The sequence below is a fragment of the Macaca thibetana genome, chromosome 11, assembly GCF_024542745.1.
Source record: "Macaca thibetana thibetana isolate TM-01 chromosome 11, ASM2454274v1, whole genome shotgun sequence".
NCBI classification, from domain to species: Eukaryota; Metazoa; Chordata; class Mammalia; order Primates; family Cercopithecidae; genus Macaca; species Macaca thibetana.
Genome location: NC_065588.1, coordinates 51,554,608 through 51,573,688, shown reverse-complemented (window position 1 = coordinate 51,573,688; position 19,081 = coordinate 51,554,608). Strand labels below are relative to the sequence as shown.

Here is a 19,081-nt window from a genome sequence, read left to right as displayed (position 1 = left end):
CAGTATGTGAAGAAAATAAATGTCCTGTAACACATAGCTTGGAAAGGACAGAAGATAAAAGTTTAAAAGACACCATAGTCTTCAATTGCATAATGAAAACCAAGCCTTGCTGAGCTTAAATTTTGACTATTCTTTTTAGCTCCACGTCTTTCAAGGCCATCGTAACCTGACTGAGATATCTTTTGATCCTATGCCTAATGCTAATCATAATTTTTATATCACACTGTTATTTTCAGAATTGTGTCACTCAGATAGAATATCAAGCAGTGCCTGCCGTTCAGTGAGTAGTACACAAGATATAGGTCTTATTTTTAATACCACATTTTGTGCATCACCTGAGAAGAAAAGCTGAAAGCATTTTAGGATAAAGCATTTCAACATTTCAGGTAGAAGCTCTCTCAAGAAATAAGAGGTACCTGATTGAAAAAGCTGTGTTACAAGCTGAAGACCAATAATTTAAAACAAACAAACAAACAAAAGACAAAAACAAAGAGACGGTAGTAATAAACTACCTGGAGATTAATAATTCAGAGGCCGATGGTAGTGAGTCTAATAGGTATAATGTGAAGTGAGATGTCATAAACCAACTGAAGCACCAGAGATGTCAGATGATATAACTAATCCACCTGGAATGGGAAGAAGTCGGAAAGAATGGGGAAGTTTTGCTTTAAGCATACCAAATCTTTAGTGAGAGTTACAAAGCATTCACTTTCTAAAGTAGATGACAGAAAATCTAAAATATATGAACGATTTCAGAATGACTCAGTAATAAATTAGTGATTTAACCTGGGCAAGATATTTTAAGCAAACTGATCCTCCTTGACACATAACAATCAAAACTAATCAGAAGATTGAGAGAGCCTTAGAATTTGATTTTATTAGATTGTGTCAAAATGTTATATGTGTATTTTTCATTTTCTGTGCTCTTAAAATTTCTAAAAGTTTGGTCGGGCATGGCAGATCACACCTGTAACCCCAGAACTCTGGGAGGCTGAGGCGGGCGGATCACTTGAGGTCAGGAGTTTAAGACCAGCCTGACCAACATGGTGAAACCCCATCTCTACTAAAAATACAAAAATTAGCCGGGTGTAGTGACGCACACTTGCAGTCCTGGCTACTAGGTAGGCTGAGGTGAAGAATAGCTTGGGCCCTGGAGGAAGATCCTGCCGTGAGCCGAGATCACGCCATTATACTCCAGCCTGGGTGATAGAGAGAGACTCCATCTCAAAAAAAAAAAAAAAAAAATTCTAAAAGTTAGCTAACACTATAGGAAATGGAATTGGAAAAGTAAGTACGCTTAATGACAGAAGAAAATTAATCAATGTTTAAATAACCCCTTTTCCCAAAATCATATTTATAACCCAAATATCTTTCAAAGCCTAATTCATTTTACAAATTCTACAAACGCCTGTGTAATTGTCCAGTTAATTACATACTACATGTATTTTTCTCCCTGACTCTATTTTGTCCTGCCCGTTTAGATGTTATTTTTCAAACATATTTTCTTCCCATCAAGATCCACAATTTTTAAAAAATGAAATAAAAAAATTAATATGACCTAATACACATTTATGAAAAAAATTCATGAAATAGGACATGTGAAAATATTTTCTATTTTTTTATTTAAAAATATTCTGGTCATCATACAGAAATTAATTTCTAATCAAATCTGACCTATAGCTAGAAAATCTCCCCTTAAGAGACAGTTTTAATTCTTCTATTATCCTGGTCTCACTGATTGGAACTATATCTATGTATGCATATGTCTATGTCTATGTATATCATTCACATATACATATATTTGATATATATATTAGAAAATAAATTCTGAAAAAAATAACTACATTGAGTTCACATTGATCTTATTTAATAACCATTCACAAATCATTTGCAGTTAGCTTCAGAGTATCCCGAGTGAGGCAAAGGGAGTTTTGAGAGGTGTGAAAATATGAATTAAATATTCTATTTTAAAAATAAACCAATACAATAATGCATTTTCTCTCAACCATAACTTAAACTGTTTGCAAATATAGCTTCTCATAGAAACAAAGTAACTAGATTCTGTAGAATATGTTTTAAAGTAAAATTATATACATTAATATACATTTTTACATTATTCTCACTTATGATCAAATACGTTATAACTGTCTTTTAATTTCCTTAGACTACATACCAATAAGTTGGTAGCATGACAAAAATATAAACAAATATTAGCTTTAATTTGGTTATAATTAGTCACAGATAAAATAAAATATAATAACCTTTGCATTATATGATACATCAAATGAAATTTAAATAAAATAATATTTTGTAGTCTTGATTAACTGGAATGCTTAAAAGTCAAATGAGATATATTGAAAACTTTAGCTCAATTTCTTTTAGATGTCTAAATAAAAATAAAGTAAGATAGAAATAAAAACTATCACAAAAAAGTGAAAGAAAATTAGCTTCTCTAAAACAAAAAATTTTATGAAAAAGTTCAAAAAGACATAAAGATAAATATCAAAGCAATAGAAAGAAAAAGAGGGAGAACTGTGTCATGGAAGCTACTACTGTATTCTATGACATTATTTGAGGCTCCTTTCTTCATTTCCTTTATATAATACAATTGAATGTTCATTTCCTTGAGAAAGAGACAATCCTGTATATCACATTCATGTCACATTCATGAAGGCATTTTTCACTTGTTGGTTTCTTAAGGTATAGATGAAAGGGTTCAAAAGTGGAACGACAGAGGTGTTGAGCACCAAAATTCCCTTTGAAAAAGATATCTTTTGTTTGACCGATGGCTTAACATACATGAAAATGCAACTGCCATAAGAAAGGGATATCATGATACCATCACCATTACCAATGTGACTAAGAGTGTCACCAACGCTGAAATGAATCCCATCCTGTCCAGGAGCTGTGTGTCAGTGCAGGAAATCTGCAGGAGTGGAGTAGTGTCACAGTAGAAATGATTAATGATGTTGGAGGCAGGCACAGAAGTCAAGATTTAGGCCATAGAGAAGTGGTGGAAAGATGACGAGAAACCAGCAAGCCAACACCCAAGCACAAGCTGCATGCAGATTTTGCTGCTCATGATGGTGCTGTAATGCAGGGGCTTACAGATGGCCACATAGCGGTCATAGGACATGGCTGCCAGCAAGTAAACTCTGATGCTCCAAGTAGGAAGGCAAAAAACACTTGAGTGACGCAACTGTTACAGGAAATGCTTTTGTCCCCAGTTGCCATAGTAACTAGCAATTTAGGGATGCACGTAGTAGTATAGGAAATTTCTAGGCAGGAAAAATTCCGAAGGAAAAAGTACATGGGAGTCTTAAAGTGAATATCCACCAGGGTGAGTGTGATGATAATCAGATTGCCAGTGATGCTTAGCACATAGGTGAGAAGCAGGAAGATAAACAACACAACTTTCAATTCTGGGTTATCAGTCAAACCTGCTAGAATGAACACCGTCACTCTGGTATGGTTTCTCATTACCATCCTCTGAATTTTATCAGTTTTGTATAGAAAAAAGTAATAATTATCTCTACAGAAAAATAACAGTGATCACAGTGTTTAAGCTAAAGTTAGCAAAGTGAGGTTTCACATACAGCAATAAGATGTTCATTAATGTTTTCAAGATGCTTATGACAGGAAGAATAATACTTTGTGTTTCCAGAGGATTTGGATAGAGAATTAAAACTTTGCTACCCAAGAGTAATCTACATAATGATAGCAATTGTTCATTTATTTTATGTGAATTAATTATAGAGAAATTAAAGGAACTTAAAGGATAGAAAATGCTTTTTCTTTCTTGATGATATACAAGAATTTGAATGGCATGCCACTTTTTGCTCAAAGAAGTTTAATTGAAGAAAAATTTTTAAATTTTGCATATAAAATCCCAAATGATACCTGATATTAGAAGTACATGTGACCATATTTTGCATTTAACATGCACACACATATGCATACACACAAACATACACAAATCTAACCATCATTGATAACCAGTGCTAGTACGCCTTTATCATTTTATTCAACTAATCAAACTCAAATGTCTAATTCCTGTCTCATTTACTTTCATTTCTAAAAAGATCCAGTTTCAGATCGGTGAAAATGAGGCACAGGGAACGATTTCATTCACTATTCTTATCAGTATTTCCATCACCTTAATCTCTGTTGGTACCCACCCAAGCTTTCCCATGCTGAATCTCAATACCAAATCAGCAGGAACAGTCTAATAATGTTAGCAAGCCGTTGCAGTGTTCCTCTAAGGTTTTGCTCTTGAGAATGGACCAGATAAACTGAAAAGTGGGATATAGGAAAACAGAAGCAGACAGAAATAATATAAATATGGGTTTAGGAAATTGTATGTTGTGAAAGAAGTAAAGACAAAGCTGTATCAAAACCTAGAGAGGCAAGAAAGATTTTAGAGATAGGATAATGAGATAGAGAAAAGAATTAAAAAAAGATTAAAATAGGTAAATTAGTAAAAATTATAAGGTGAAATTTTTAATAATGAAATTTCTCTGTGTTTTTATTCTGTATACTCACATTTCTTCTCTGTGTAAAATAGAGATTGAAAACATGAACAATTTTGAGTTCAGCATGGCCTTAAGAAAAGGAATATTTGATAAATTACAAATGCATAATGAATCATTGAAGAGTGTTGACACAAAATTCTAGGAGGCATATAATGATATTCAAATATCCAGCTAATATGGAATTAAAGAGATAATAATATAGTTAACACTTTTCTACATCCAGCGTATGTGATAAGTGAGACAGTGAGATCAAGAAACAAAGTCGTTCAGGTTTACACAGTTAGTAAATTTGAGATCCAGTATTAAGATTGAGTTTATTTTCCAAAATGTCTTCTGGTACACAAGCAATTGTATACCAGACTATAGTGCATTTCTTAAAACAAAACAATTAATGATATATCTAAGGAAAATTTTCTTCCTGGGCATTTTCATCATGAAACATACGAAATAAGTCTTTGTGATGTCCTTGACATTATATAGGACTATGTTTTCTGTTGTGAAAATATCCATTTAATTGTTTCCATCACAGAAACATACATTATTATTAAGAAGGCAGTCACATGAGTAAAAGTAAACATATGAAAACAAGTCAAAGCTGTTTCCAATAATATCCAGAGAAGTTTACAGGAGGTAATTTGGATTCTAAGATAGGCCTTAGAGGGAGATGAGGAAATAAGATGAGTTATTCCTAGGAAAGGGAAAGCCTGAACAGAAACAAAGGGAAGGGCACATGCATGATTTCTTTAGAAACAACGAGTAGCATTCGGCTATTAAAACCATGCGTGTTATTAATGCAGGCATATATGAGTGAAGTGAAATGACTGTTATTTTTCCCTGGACATTGCTTTCACATTCAGATAATTATGAACCAATCTGTCACAAAACTTTTCTTGTTTATACAAATCGCTGTAGTGGCCATCATTGTAGGAATCCATATAGCTAAAACACCTAAATCAGAGTTTTATCATGTTAGACCATTCCTTTGACCAACTTCAACAATCATACATATAAACTATTCCCCAACAACACTGTAAAAATAATGAAATTCACTTTATAAAACCAAGAGAAGTCAGGCCTATGAATGCAATTCAAAGGTTAAAAAAAGGAAAGATTAAGACTTTAATGGTAAAATTAGAACAAACCTTAATCACAACTTATCTGAACGGAAATATTGCTTTTAGAAATGTTAATTATTTTTATCTTTTTGAATTACATAAGTCTTCAAAATTTTAAAATAAAAACATTTATCTGAAACATAAAAATTATTTATTTATTTATTTATTATTATTATTATACTTTAAGTTCTAGGGTACATGTGCATAACGTGCAGGTTTGTTACATATGTATACTTGTGCCATGTTGGTGTGCTGCAGCCATCAACTCGTCAGCACCCATCAACTGGTCATTTACATCAGGTATAACTCCCAATGCAATCCCTCCCCCCTCCCCCCTCCCCCCTCCCCATGGTAGGCGCCGGTGTGTGATGTTCCCCTTCCCGAGTCCAAGTGATCTCATTGTTCAGTTCCCAGAAACATAAAAATTATTAAAGATATAGACAGAGATTTATTTAGACAAAAGCATCTCTGCTTTAACATTTAACTCTTTTATCATTATGCTGAATCAAGCATATTGATACTACATTTCTCTCTGAATGAACCTCTCTATCACATAATCTATGATTAGTATTTTTCACCTATAAATAGCAATCTTGGAAATGGTTTGTTTAGCTATTTTATTGCAGTTAGACTAGTGCATTAAAATTCCTCTTAACATTATGTTAATTATTTATGTATTGAATGTTTTCCTAAGTAGTGTTACACACAGTCCCACATAAAATTAATCAGCTCTTGATCCCTTGGAGTTTTTACGCTTTCTGTGCCCTGAAGAAAAATAAAGATTATGAAGGACTCAGGAAAATATCAGATCCAAGAACACCATTTCCGAAAGGATGACTGCTTTACATGTTATTCAAATGTTCTCTTGAGGCACTAAATAACTTTAAAAACAAAATACCTATTTAAAAATAACTACATTAAACAAACTACGTCTCCAGAGAAATCAGTGTAGATTGACCCAATATGTGTTTGTCCTCCCATCTCTATGGGAGAAATCCTATATATATAAATCCCAGATATATAAATGAGGATTTGGAAGCATTATATAGTATCATATAATGTTTTAACATTCAATATTCATCAAAGTGTATTTTTAAATATGACACTCTTTCTCAAGGGAAGTGGGGATATTTTGTGCATTAACCACAAAGAATAAAAAATGTACTGTGCCTTGCTTTTCTTGTTTAAAAGGTTGAAGCTTGAAGCTAAGTATACTTAGTGCTTATAAACATTCTTTACCTTAATTGAAATATTACATTAAACTTTGACAGACGTAAAAAAGAAAACTATTATTTTATGTGAGACTAAAATGTGGGAATATAAAATGGAGAACGTAGCCTGTCATAGACAAAATTCTACCTCAAGCTAAATGCACATCATTAATTCATCAGGTACAACTGAACATTTTATGTCCTGTATAAACTTGACCTTCTTTTCTGCAAGTTATATTTTCTGCAGTCTTTGGGATATTGTCTAGTGGTCTGAAACATATTCCTTAATAGATAACCATTTTTCACTTCTTCCATATTAATAGAAGTTTCCATGTCCTTGCCTTTGGTACAATTTATGGTGACCTTGTGGCTAAATTCTGGCCAAAGGATGAAAATCTAGATAGTTTGTGCAATTTCCTGGAATCATTCTTCATGTTCTTGTCAGCATCTCTTTTCCCCTAAAGGTGGAGGACAATGTGGAGGAGGCCCTAATGTGCACACAATGCACCCAATTCACAAATGGGGGACCCCATGTATAGTAAATTCCCAGTCTTTTTAAAGATTACTTGTAAACCTGCTTAACTTTTCCCCACTAGAAGACATTAATACTCTGGTCAGTAAAAAAGAAAGACATCACTCAAAGGTGGGCACAACAGTGTAGAAAACCAATTAGGAAAGCGTAAGTTTATGTAAAATAGGTGAAGGGTGAGCATCAGTCAGAGAAAAGTACACCAAGTGGGAAGACAGGTTCTCAATTCAGTTCAAGGATTAAACTTGCAGCTTGGTTCTCAGGCATTAAACTGTCTTCAGTTTGGAGGTGAGGTTTCACTGGGGACATGCCCTTATCTGCCTAGGCATTTGACTGACTCCTGTCACTATCAAGCGACATGCGGGTGGTGTAATAGTACCTTATTGTCTCTGTTATCCTGACAGGGCCATCTCTGTCTGGTAAAGGATGGAAGATGCAGCAGTCAATCAAAATCAAAGCTCTTGCAGCACTTGGGGAGACATAGAGTGGAAGTTTTCTTCTGGAGGAAAGGGCCCGGGATACTTCTTAAAGGCAAAGATTACTAATACCTCTCTCCATGGCCCCTGAGTATACAAGGTGTTTTCTCCTCAGATGCCAGCTTTTTCTCTACCTATACTTCCTTCAAATCTGGGTTCTCCATTCCTGTAGCTATTGCTTCACCTTTCTTTTTTCTCCCAGTCATACCCGACTCATATTCAGATCTTTCATCTAGAAGAGTCAGATAAATGAAGAAAAAGGAAATTGTTTTAGATTTCAACAAGTATCAAACCCTCATTTCTTAGGCCCCCTTGTGTCCAAATTACCACCTGGAAGGTATGGCACCAGGCTTATCTAGATTTGGTCTTAGGGAAAAGAAAGGTACATCATTCTTTGAATGACCGAAATGGAATTTTTGAATTTTCAGAGTAAGTCTATATAATTCCCAACCACTTTTATCTTGATCATTACCCTGAAAGAAGATGAGTAGTCCAGTCTGGGAACAGCTGTATTCAATGACCATACTGCTTTACCTAGGTCCACGGATCAGGAAGAGATAAGGAGGAGGAGACTATTAGTCCTTTGCTGAATAGTTTGGACAATAAAAGTTGTCAAACTGTAGATGTTCTGAGAATCTAAAGACATGACACAGACAATGTCAAAGATCACAGTTGTGTGCCATAGTCAACTTATCAGTAACCTAAAACAGCATGTACCTGGTGAGGCACCACCAATAGACCCAAGGTAGTCAAGTTGCCAAAAGCAGGAGGAGGCAACATTCCTTGCAATATGCCCTACCCCAGCATGAGAAAAGCAAGTCAGCTTTTGATAGGAGCTGCAAATACGCCATACAAAGATAGCATCTGCATTAGAAACATAGAGCCAAACTCAATCAGCAGCCTGATTCTAGTTATTTTTCTTATGAGAGAATGGTGTTAAAAACCAAGATCTGGGCACTGGGTGTGCTTATTCCTACTGGACTGTTTTTGCTTCTAGACCCTCTCAGGTGACAGACTAAGGAAATATAGGTGTTTACACTAACCCATGTCTAGACACACAATGATAAATATTTTATAGTATCAGTCTGTATGTATATTGAATTAAACTTTAGTTTATACTGTCACCATGTTTAAAATGCCATCACATGAGTCATTCCTTATCTGTAATCTCCCAATGCAACAGTGAGATACTGGCTTCCATCATCTGCCATCCACTTGCTCAATCATTCAGTTCCAGTATATATGCGTATTGGGAGAAAACTTTATTAACTTGACTATATTGGTTATGTATACTTCCTTTCGACTTTAGTCTTACTGACTCCACTCATTTCTCTCAGGGCAGCAACTTTTTACACTATGCCCTTCAGTGAGGTGTGTCACACATTTGTAATATAGTTAAATTCTTCCACATTGTATTGTGATATCCCAGACTTTTTTTTAAATTTTCACACATTAGAAGCATTCTTTGTATTGTAAAGTTCTACTGGTTTTGACAACTGCACAGTGTTATATATTCGTCTTTACATTATTATATAGAATAGTTTTACTACCCTAACCAAAGATTCCCTATGCTTCCTCATTTAACCCTTACTCCAACAAAGTCCTGGCAGCCACTGATATGTTACTTTCTTTATAAATTTACTTCTACCAGAATATTATATAAATGAAATTAAATAATTTATACCCTTTTAAGTCTGCCTATTTTCACTGAGAAATATGCATTTAAAATTCTTCTTTGTCATTGTTCAACTCCCACTTATGAGTGAGAACATGCAGTGTTTAGTTTTCTGTTCTTGTATTAGTTTGAGAGAATGATAGTTTTCAGCATCATCCATGTCCCTGCAAAGGACATGAACTCATCCTTTTTTGTGGATTTATTTTTTATAGTATTCCATGGTGTATATGTGCCACATTTTCTTTATCCAGTCTATCATTGATGGGCATTTGGGTTGGTTCCAAGTCTTTGCTATTGTGAATAGTGCCACAATAAACATACGTATGCATGTGTCTCTATAGTAGAATGATTTATAACCCTTTGGGTATATACCCAGTAATGGGATGGCTGGGGCAAATGGTATTTCTAGTTCTAGATCCTTGAGGAATCACCACACTGTCTTCCACCATGGTTGAACTAATTTACACTCCCACCAACAGTGTAAGAGTGTTCCTATTTCTCTACATCCTCTCCAGCATCTGTTGTTTTCCTGTTCCCTTTGCCTCCCAGTCCCCAGGGGGATGCAATACAGAGGGGGCTCCATGGGTACAGCAGACACAATCAGTCTGTAACACAGCTGTGAAGTCCTGAACTTAGGGAACCCCCACTATTTTAAAGAGATAGCTAGAAAACCTGCCCAAACTGACCACCCTGGGAGACATCTATTTTATAATCCTAGTTAGGAAACAAATCTCCCTTCTGCCCTGGAGGGAGGTATTATTTCGATCTTTCAAAGCTGAATGATATAAAAACATATTTGTAAAAAAAAAAAAATCCAGACCAAGTATAATATTAAATGTGTAGAAATGCCATGGAGAATTGCAACCTAACAGTGATTACTGATATATTTGGTACTACAAGTGGTTGCATGAAATAGATCCTTAAGGAGGGGAATTTAGAATTAGTTAATATCATCTTGAAGGGTCTGAGGAGAGTGCTGCGACCAAAAGAAAATGGAATATTGCAAGTCTATGGCATCAAATATTATCACTTGGAAAGAAGTTTATACTTAAGGCTGAGCTTTCTCAAAGTAGATGTATAGGATAGAGAGCACTGTGATAAGCATGTGAAATACAAGTACTGCACATGCTATATCATGGGAAGGCTATTTCTATCCCTACTGAAGATCTTAAAGAAAGAAAATTACAAGGTTGTAGCTTTAAATTATTATCTTGAATTATATAATAATCAGCAAACCATGAAGTTCCCATGACTGTCCTAAATAAATTTATTTTCTCTTAAATCCTCATGTCACTTGGTGCTGAAAACAAAGGTAGGCTCTGATCTCACAGTTTATTATACAGCAACATCAGTTAAATGTACATCCTTCCCAGGTATCTTTTGTGAAAGTTAATTGATTGGAAATCTGAAAGGATACCAATTGGAAATTACCTATATCTGTGCATGTGTATGTGTATTCCATATATGTAAATATAAATCTAAAACTTAGAGCAATTGTAATGTGGAACAGCTTTATTGTATGCAATTTACTTACATATCTCTCAGCTGTGTAACTGGAGAATACCCAGAGGAAAATCTTTTGGCAAGATATGAAAATATTCACAAGAGTAATTGCCAGCAGCCCTAAAAAGTATTGTAACCACTGGTTTGAAAGGAAGATGGAAGATGCTTTTGTTAAAATTAACTCCCTGATTTCAGTGTACATAATGGATCATGGGAAGTCAGAGGCTATGTAATAGCACTTAACTGATATGAATATATTCAGTGTGGTTACTTATTGGTCAGTATGGCCAAAGTAGGTATCAAAATTGCATGATATACTTTAGTAGTGAACAACAGATCATGGAATTCCCAGGACTAAAATAAATAGGCAGCCCATTACGTTTCTAACTGGTCCATATAATTGAAAGAACTCTAGGATAAGTGAAAGGAAGAATGAATTAGCCATCATAATGGAGTTAAAGCTCCTTATTCAATTACAGACTTCAATCATTTCATAGAACCAGAACCCATGAAGAAAGTTGTCTTTGCAAAACTGTCATGCATATTAATATCTAAATCTTCCACTAGTGTCCTTCAAAAGATATGTGGTCCTTTCCCAAAAAAAACTGTACAGTGAAATCAATGAAACATGGATTTTTCAGAGGTTATTCGACCTCATTTCTGAGCTAATCTTAATTACAATGACTATAGAATGCCAGTGTGTTTACTTATGAGTGAAAGATATTGGAGTCAGAAGACATTTTCCTGATAAGTTGTGGTTATGTGCCAGTCTGTTTTACAGTGATCCTAGTGCATGTGCAAAATTGTCCTGTGCATATAGTTAAAACACATATATTCAGGGCAAGTGGAAAACCATAAGTTCTCCCTCACTAACAGATAATAAACAGACAGTATCACCATATCCTTGTAAAAACTTCACAGCTAGTGCCACCATCAAAGACTTAAAAAAGAAAGATGCAGGAGTGGTGACTTAATCCACATAAAGAACATAGTAATCTTAACTGTCTGCCTCTCCTAACACAGATAAATTTTAGCAGATGACAATGAACCCAAAAACTGAATTAGATAGTAAATTCAATTGCAACTGTCTTTTCAGTTATGGCCCATTTATTGGAATAAATCAAAATAATTCTGGCACTAAATATCCAGTTATTGATTTTGAGAATGAACGTTTACAGATTAATAGATAATACCATAATTTATTTGCACAACTTGCAAATAAAATGGTATACCTTTGTACTCTAGCCCTTTGCCATCATTTATTCTACAGGCCAGCAAACCAGAGCCCGCAGGCCAAGGACTGTTTTGATACAGACTTCCACCTGAGATGTATTTTACATTTTTAAAGGGTTGTAGGAAGAGAAAGGAGAAGGAAGGGGAGGTGGAGAAGAAAAAAAGGAAGAGAAGCAAATAAGAAATGTATGATGATATGCTAAGTAATAATTTAAAAACTTGTATCAGATACAAGATCAGAATTTTTTATGTAAAGTATTTTAAAAGACACACTGAAGAGAATTATGGAATTTTATTTTATAAGTAGACATAGCCTAGTTTTCCCTTCCCTATGACAACAGGTCTCCATCAATAATATGTTTTCTTGAAGATATTACCCACTTACGCTGTTCCAAAACAGATGGTGTTTTAAAAATATGTGAAAAAGTAACCCATTATCAAAAGAAAGTTGAATTAAAAGAGAAATTTGGAAATTGACTGTTTGAAATTCTTTCCATGATTTTTGTTACTGGAAATTATTTAAACTCATTAAATATAAAAATACTCATCTAACTTGTTAGAAAACTTGAAAACATAATCATTTTAATCTTTTTAAGCATTTTCTTAATAAAACATTTGTGTGTTTTTAAAAAATTACATAGAAATGCAAAATCAAGACAGCTGATTAACATTAGAAAAAACAGAAATGTAGTCACTCAATTTCAAAAAAAATATTTGAATGGGATTGAAGAATAATTATTGTGATTTCCACTTCATTTAAAATGGATCCACATTATTGTGAAGCATTAACTTTGCACTATGACAACCCACTTAACCAAGTACTAGGTAAAATAAACTTGTAATAAGACTTGCAGATCATTTCACACAATAATTACATAAGTATTTGCAAGTATAATAAAGTATATTTAATTAAAATGAAACTAATATTTACACCATTAGTAAAATTAAAAGTTATACTGTAAAGTTATATTATTAAAATATATTGATCATTTTGTATAATTTCATTTATTAATTCCTATTTTTCTATTAAAATTTCAAAATATTTTATACTGTTGTTTATATATAAATTATAAACTGATAAATGTGCATGTACCATGAAAAATATATATATATTTACTAATTGAATGTTTGATAAACACCAGTTGCACACCTATACTTATAAAAAGAAAAGCAAGTCCATAATTTGGAGAACATAGTAAACTTAATATTTGAAGGGAGGGTTTATTTTTCTTATAAGCGATTTTTTTCTCAAGCTCCATATCATTAGTACCGTAAATATTTTCTCATATGACATAATTTCTAAATTTATGATAATATTGATTATTCTTTTACTTCAATAGATTTTTAAAAGGATAAAACTAAACAGAATTTTTGAGGTATGTATGATACAAAGGGACTTTATTGCATCATACAATTGAATTATCTCTTCAATGCTCATAAAAACTCCACATTTATAGTAAACGTGTAGTTTTCTAACAGCTAGATATTTTTTTCATATTGCCTGTCATCAAGTCCAATCCATTAATTATTCTATAATAGAGATCCTTAATCTAGGCTTACATTTTTATATTAAGCCCCATCAAATGCCACATTTTAATCTTATTTTACAGGTGAACGTATTAACTTCATTCATCTCCTGTCATTTGCTGCCTTATTTATTTTATTTATTCCTTAGTAGGCACTGGGTTGGACGAAGAGAATGTAGAAAACTATGAGATTTAGAGTTCATTGCAAGAAACAAATATAGTTAATTACATGTGCTATGATAAGCACCATCTAGAGTTGACTACAAACACTACAAAATTCGAGTATGAAGTGACTAACATATGCTTGTCGATCAGCCTTCCACAGAAGTCTCCATGTTAATTAGCTTTAACTGATTGAAGTTTTGCAAGCTAGCAGAGATTTGGGCAATGGGCAGGCATTCGATATATGTGACAGCACACAAGTTTTGCAATATACTTAGTTGTTTAGTGTGGTTACATCATAGAAGTACTAGTTGGAAGAGATAAGAAACAAAACTGGACAGGCCAGGTTATGCAAATATTTGGGGAATTTTGTCATTATTTTGCAGGCAACAGAAAACCATCAGTAATTTGTTAGCAGAGTGGTGGCACAATTGATTTGTATTTTAGAAAGTATCCTACCAGCAATGTGGAGGATGAGTTAGAGATCAAAGGCAGGAAGGCTATGTATTAGACAATTGACATACCTTGAGTCTAGCTTGTCTTAATACTTATTCAGTATATATTAGGTTGGTGCAAAAGAAATTGTGATTTCACCATTACTTTTAGTGGTGAAATTAAATTTTAATGGTGAAATTTCAATTACTTTTAATGGTGAAACCTCAATTCCTTTTGCACTAACCTAATACTGGTGAAAAACAGTTGATTATTTTTTTTCCTTTTCAGTTCCAGAAAAATGAATATTAGAAATGAGTTAAACAAGTGAATAAATGATATTTTAATAATTTTTTAAAATCCTAGCACAATTTAAAAATTTTAAGCTCCTATAATGGACCCTGATCTCTGGTATTTACAAAATAAATCAGATTACTAGTGATTTATTTCAAATTAAGTAAAAAATGACCTTCACTAATCTTTTCCCATCATAACTTAGGCCTAGGGTTTCTTTCCTTTTGCATTTTCCGTTATCTACTTAAAAACAGCCTAGAAATAGAAAAAAATCCATCTATTCTAAGTAGGTAAGTCTACTAAGTATATTTCTGAATTTCACAAAGTTGTCAATAATTCATTTTTGGATAAAGAAAAAGGGGAGAAGTTACAGTTTTTAATATACATTAAATGATTTATGATTTACCTATATATTAGACTTTAGAAAGAGCTGAACTTAGAGTTCATGTATAAAGAATAAATTTTAAAACTAAGCAATATAATACTTAGAAATATAAAATAAATATGCTACGTATTTGCATTTGGCAACAACTTAAATTGTGGAGAAGTGTGTTCAGAAGAAAATCTGAGATATTCCAGATCAGACTTTTTTCAGATTCCAAACATTTTGAGTCAACTTTTCTTGAGTATAGTTAATACCTATAAAGTATAATTATTTATGTGTATAAACTTAAATTCCTCATGCAAAGAAAGCCAAATAGTGAAAGTTAAAGAATACTCCCCAGATATTTTATTTTCTATTTTCAAATAAAATGTTCTTAAAGTATTGCAGTATTATAAAAACCGTTTACACATACATGGTTTATACACTATTTAAAATGTCTATTTGAATCTTTTCAACTTCTCAATGCCCCGTTAATATTTATTTAGATATATATATTTAAAGCTTCTCACTAATGCTTGTAAAATTCATATAAAATTTCTTGCTAGCCTGGGGATATGACAAAGTTATATATACTTGGAAATACATTAAGATAAAATGTATATAATAATTTTATAAGTCAAAAAAATAAATCCTGTCAGAATTATTCATAAGGTCATCAGTTACCTTATGTGGAAACTAAGTCATAGACAAATATTTATTGAGGAAACTGACATTAGTCTTTCAGAAAAAGTTTTTTTGTTTTATAACACTGAGATATGATACTTTTCAAAGGAAAAGTTTTTAAATAGTCTGCACATGATCAGTCATTATATCTAATTTTATGTTCAAATCACTAATTTGAAAAATAAGGTACTCTGTGGAGCTGTAAGATCTTAATTTTATCTATGACATCCATAAATCTATAGAATGTTCTACAAAGATCTTACTGTTCTTTTGCATTCTGAGTGACTTAAGAGCAGAGAGAGATTTTCACTCCGTTTTGCTAAAAATGTGTAAGCGATGAGTGGACATGAAAGCATCATTTTTGTCATCCTTGGGTTTTTGTTTTTGTTGTCATCAACAAATTATTTAATCCTTATGACTTATACTTTTTAATCCATAAATGAAGCATACAAATATCTGTCTTACAGAGTTTTGAAGATGGAACTAATAAATTTAATAAAATCTGGCACACTGTAAACAATAAATGCCAGCTATAATTTCTATATGATAGTTGCAATAACAATAATGCTTTAACCTCTCTGAAGTTCCTTTCATTTATTTCTGAGAATACACTATATCTCTAAGCCTGGTTTAAAAAAACTGAAGCTATTAAACTGTGTAATTAAAGAAATGCCATCACATTGATCTGCTTCGAGATTCTACTAAACACTAAGTAATAAATCAGATTTCACTTTTGTATACACCAATAATGCACTCGGTAAGTGATCAAACCTAGGTAGTCTACTGAACTCTATGTAGAATATGTGACAAATTGGGTCCCTGAATTCCAGAAGAGTGGAAAAGAGCGTGGAAAAACTGAAGTCTCACTTTGTCTTCTTCTGAGAGAATTTTGAGAGGAAATCAAAGAGGCACTAAATAACAGGCAAATGATTTTTACCAAAACCAGGAAATATCTTTTCTACACGCTCTCAGCATGAGGGAGAAATGGGAGTCAAGATTAGGCTTTGGAGATTAGGAAGACCATAATGAAAATTATAAGTCAAAAAAGAGGTAATATTACTGAATACAAGCATTGAAAAACTTTGTACATACTCCACTCTGCTTCTTTTATTTTACTAATAACCTTAATAATATCATTGAAGTGATTCATTTCATTGAGAAAAGTTCAATCTTTTTGACTATGTGCTTAAAAACATATTTTACTTGTTTGTTTCTCAGTGTATAAATAAAGGGATTCAACATGGGCGCAACAGAAGTGCTGAGCAGAGCTATCCCTTTATTTAATGACACTCTTTCTTTTGCTGAGGGTTTCACATACATGAAGATACAGCTGCCATAAGAAATGGACACGACCACCATGTGAGAAGAACATGTAGAAAATGCTTTTTTTCTCTGTTGAGAAGAAGGTATTTTCAGAACAGTCCTGAAAATATTTGTGTAGGAGAGAATCACTAATACCAGTGTAACCAGGAGCGTCAAAATGGCTGAGAGAAGCATCATTAATTCTATTACGTTGGTGTCTGTGCAAGAGAGCTGCAGTACAGGAGAAACATCACAGAAGAAATGATCTACAGTGTTGGCTGCGCAGAAATCAAGCTGGAGACCCATCAGGAGCGGTGGAAAAATTATTAGGAAGCCAGCCATCCATGAAGCAAAGACTAGCAAGTTGCAAACTCTGCTGCTCATGATGGTGGTGTAATGCAGGGGTTTGCAGATGGCCACATAGCGGTCAAAGGACATGGCAGCCAGAAGAAAAAATTCAGTTGCCCCCAAGAGAATAGTGAAAAACAGTTGTGCTGCACAATCGTTGTAAGAAATGGTCTTATCACCTGTTGCCATACTAACAAGAAATTTGGGAATACAGACAGTTGTGAATGAGACTTCTAAAAATGAGAAATTTCGGAGGAAGAAATACATGGGTGTCTTGAGATGCAAATCCAGTAGAGTGAGGGTGATGATGGTTAGATTCCCAGTGACGCTCAACATATAGGTGAAAAAAAGGAGAAGAAAAATAATCACCTGTAATTGTGGATCATCTGTCAGTCCAAGAAGAATAAAGTTTGCTACTGTTGTATGGTTTCTCATAGTGGATTTCTATTTTAAAAAATAAGAAGAAAAATTAGAACAGAAGAGGAAAGATCTGCATAAGATACCCATTTTTCTTGAAATCCACAATAAATACATTGCTACACACACCCAACCTCCTTTAACAGCAGCCTATAAAAATTAGCTTATGTGATTTTTACTCAAAATGTTGCTAAATACATGGAACTTTTTGAGTTTGTTCTGTTTTCTCAATGGCCATAAATTTAAGCATTTCAATGGGATAATATGTTGCATCAATAAAGTCATGTCAATGTAAAAACAAACACAAGAACTATCATAATACTTCAACTTTTATATTCTGTATTTGAATTTTTTCTCAAGTATTTAAATTATTTTATACCATCTAGTGATTCATTCTTTGCTCAACGACATTTTTTTCTGTGTTTTTTTGTCTTTTTACTAGATTTCACGATTCATTAATTCAGATTTCAGCTGAGAACTCCGTCTTTTAAAATCAAAGTAAATTTAAACATCTCTTGGCTTCCACAGTGGGAATTCAATACCCTCACCAAACTTCTAAAAACTCTCCAAGATCTGCATCCTCATAACCATTTTTAGCTCTGCTTTCCCAATTTTCCTGAAAACTTGAATTTACATTTATCTCACTCACTCTGGTTGTTCTCTTTTCTGTATTTATCCAAGCAGATATAAACCATATTCTCATACATGATGCTTGTGTTGTTTAGGTAGTACTTTTGCAGAATATTTGCAGTGACAGAGGAGGGTCCCACAAAACAAACTATTTAAAAATAAAATGTGGCTTGTGCCTGTAATCCCAGCTACTTTGAAGAATGAGGCAGGAGGATTGCTTTGAGCCCAGGAATTCAAGGCTTCAGTGAACTATGATCATGCTACTGCACTCCAACCTGGATGACAGAGCAAGACCACACCTATAAATAAATCATTGAAAATCAAATGTTAGCTGGACTTCCCTGGTAATTGTCATTAGTGTCACTGCTCTGCATGTTTCCTCCTGTTGCCATGGCCATCTCTTTTCTTCTGTATCTTATTTACATCCTCTCTCTTTTTTCTAGTTCAGCACATAGCAATTCAAAATTATGTTAACTTTTTTATTTTTCTTGTTTTTCTATCTTTTTCCAGACCATGCTTAGGTCTCATGTTTGTCACCTGAGAAGTCTATCATCACCAAATTTTTCTTAATAATGACAACACTTTCCCTAAGAAGAATATTGTGCCATATGTTAAATTGTATGTGAACGTTATTACATTGTATATGTT

The 19,081-nt window shown here is 33.4% G+C and overlaps 3 protein-coding genes across 31 annotated transcripts in view; all 3 read right to left on the bottom strand.

Moving 5' to 3' along the window:
• BLOC1S1 (biogenesis of lysosomal organelles complex 1 subunit 1) overlaps nt 1-19,081 on the bottom strand; it is a 1,086,347-nt gene that overhangs the window by 431,314 nt on the left and 635,952 nt on the right. The window lies entirely within an intron of this gene.
• Nucleotides 1-19,081, bottom strand: part of TMT1B (thiol methyltransferase 1B) — a 686,675-nt gene that overhangs the window by 398,377 nt on the left and 269,217 nt on the right. The gene's annotated exons all lie outside the window — the stretch shown is intronic.
• Nucleotides 16,813-17,911, bottom strand: LOC126931172 (olfactory receptor 6C74). Its single transcript, XM_050749041.1, has one exon. The coding sequence runs from the start codon at nt 17,819-17,821 to the stop codon at nt 16,883-16,885; it is 939 nt and encodes a 312-aa protein (XP_050604998.1). The 5' UTR covers nt 17,822-17,911; the 3' UTR covers nt 16,813-16,882.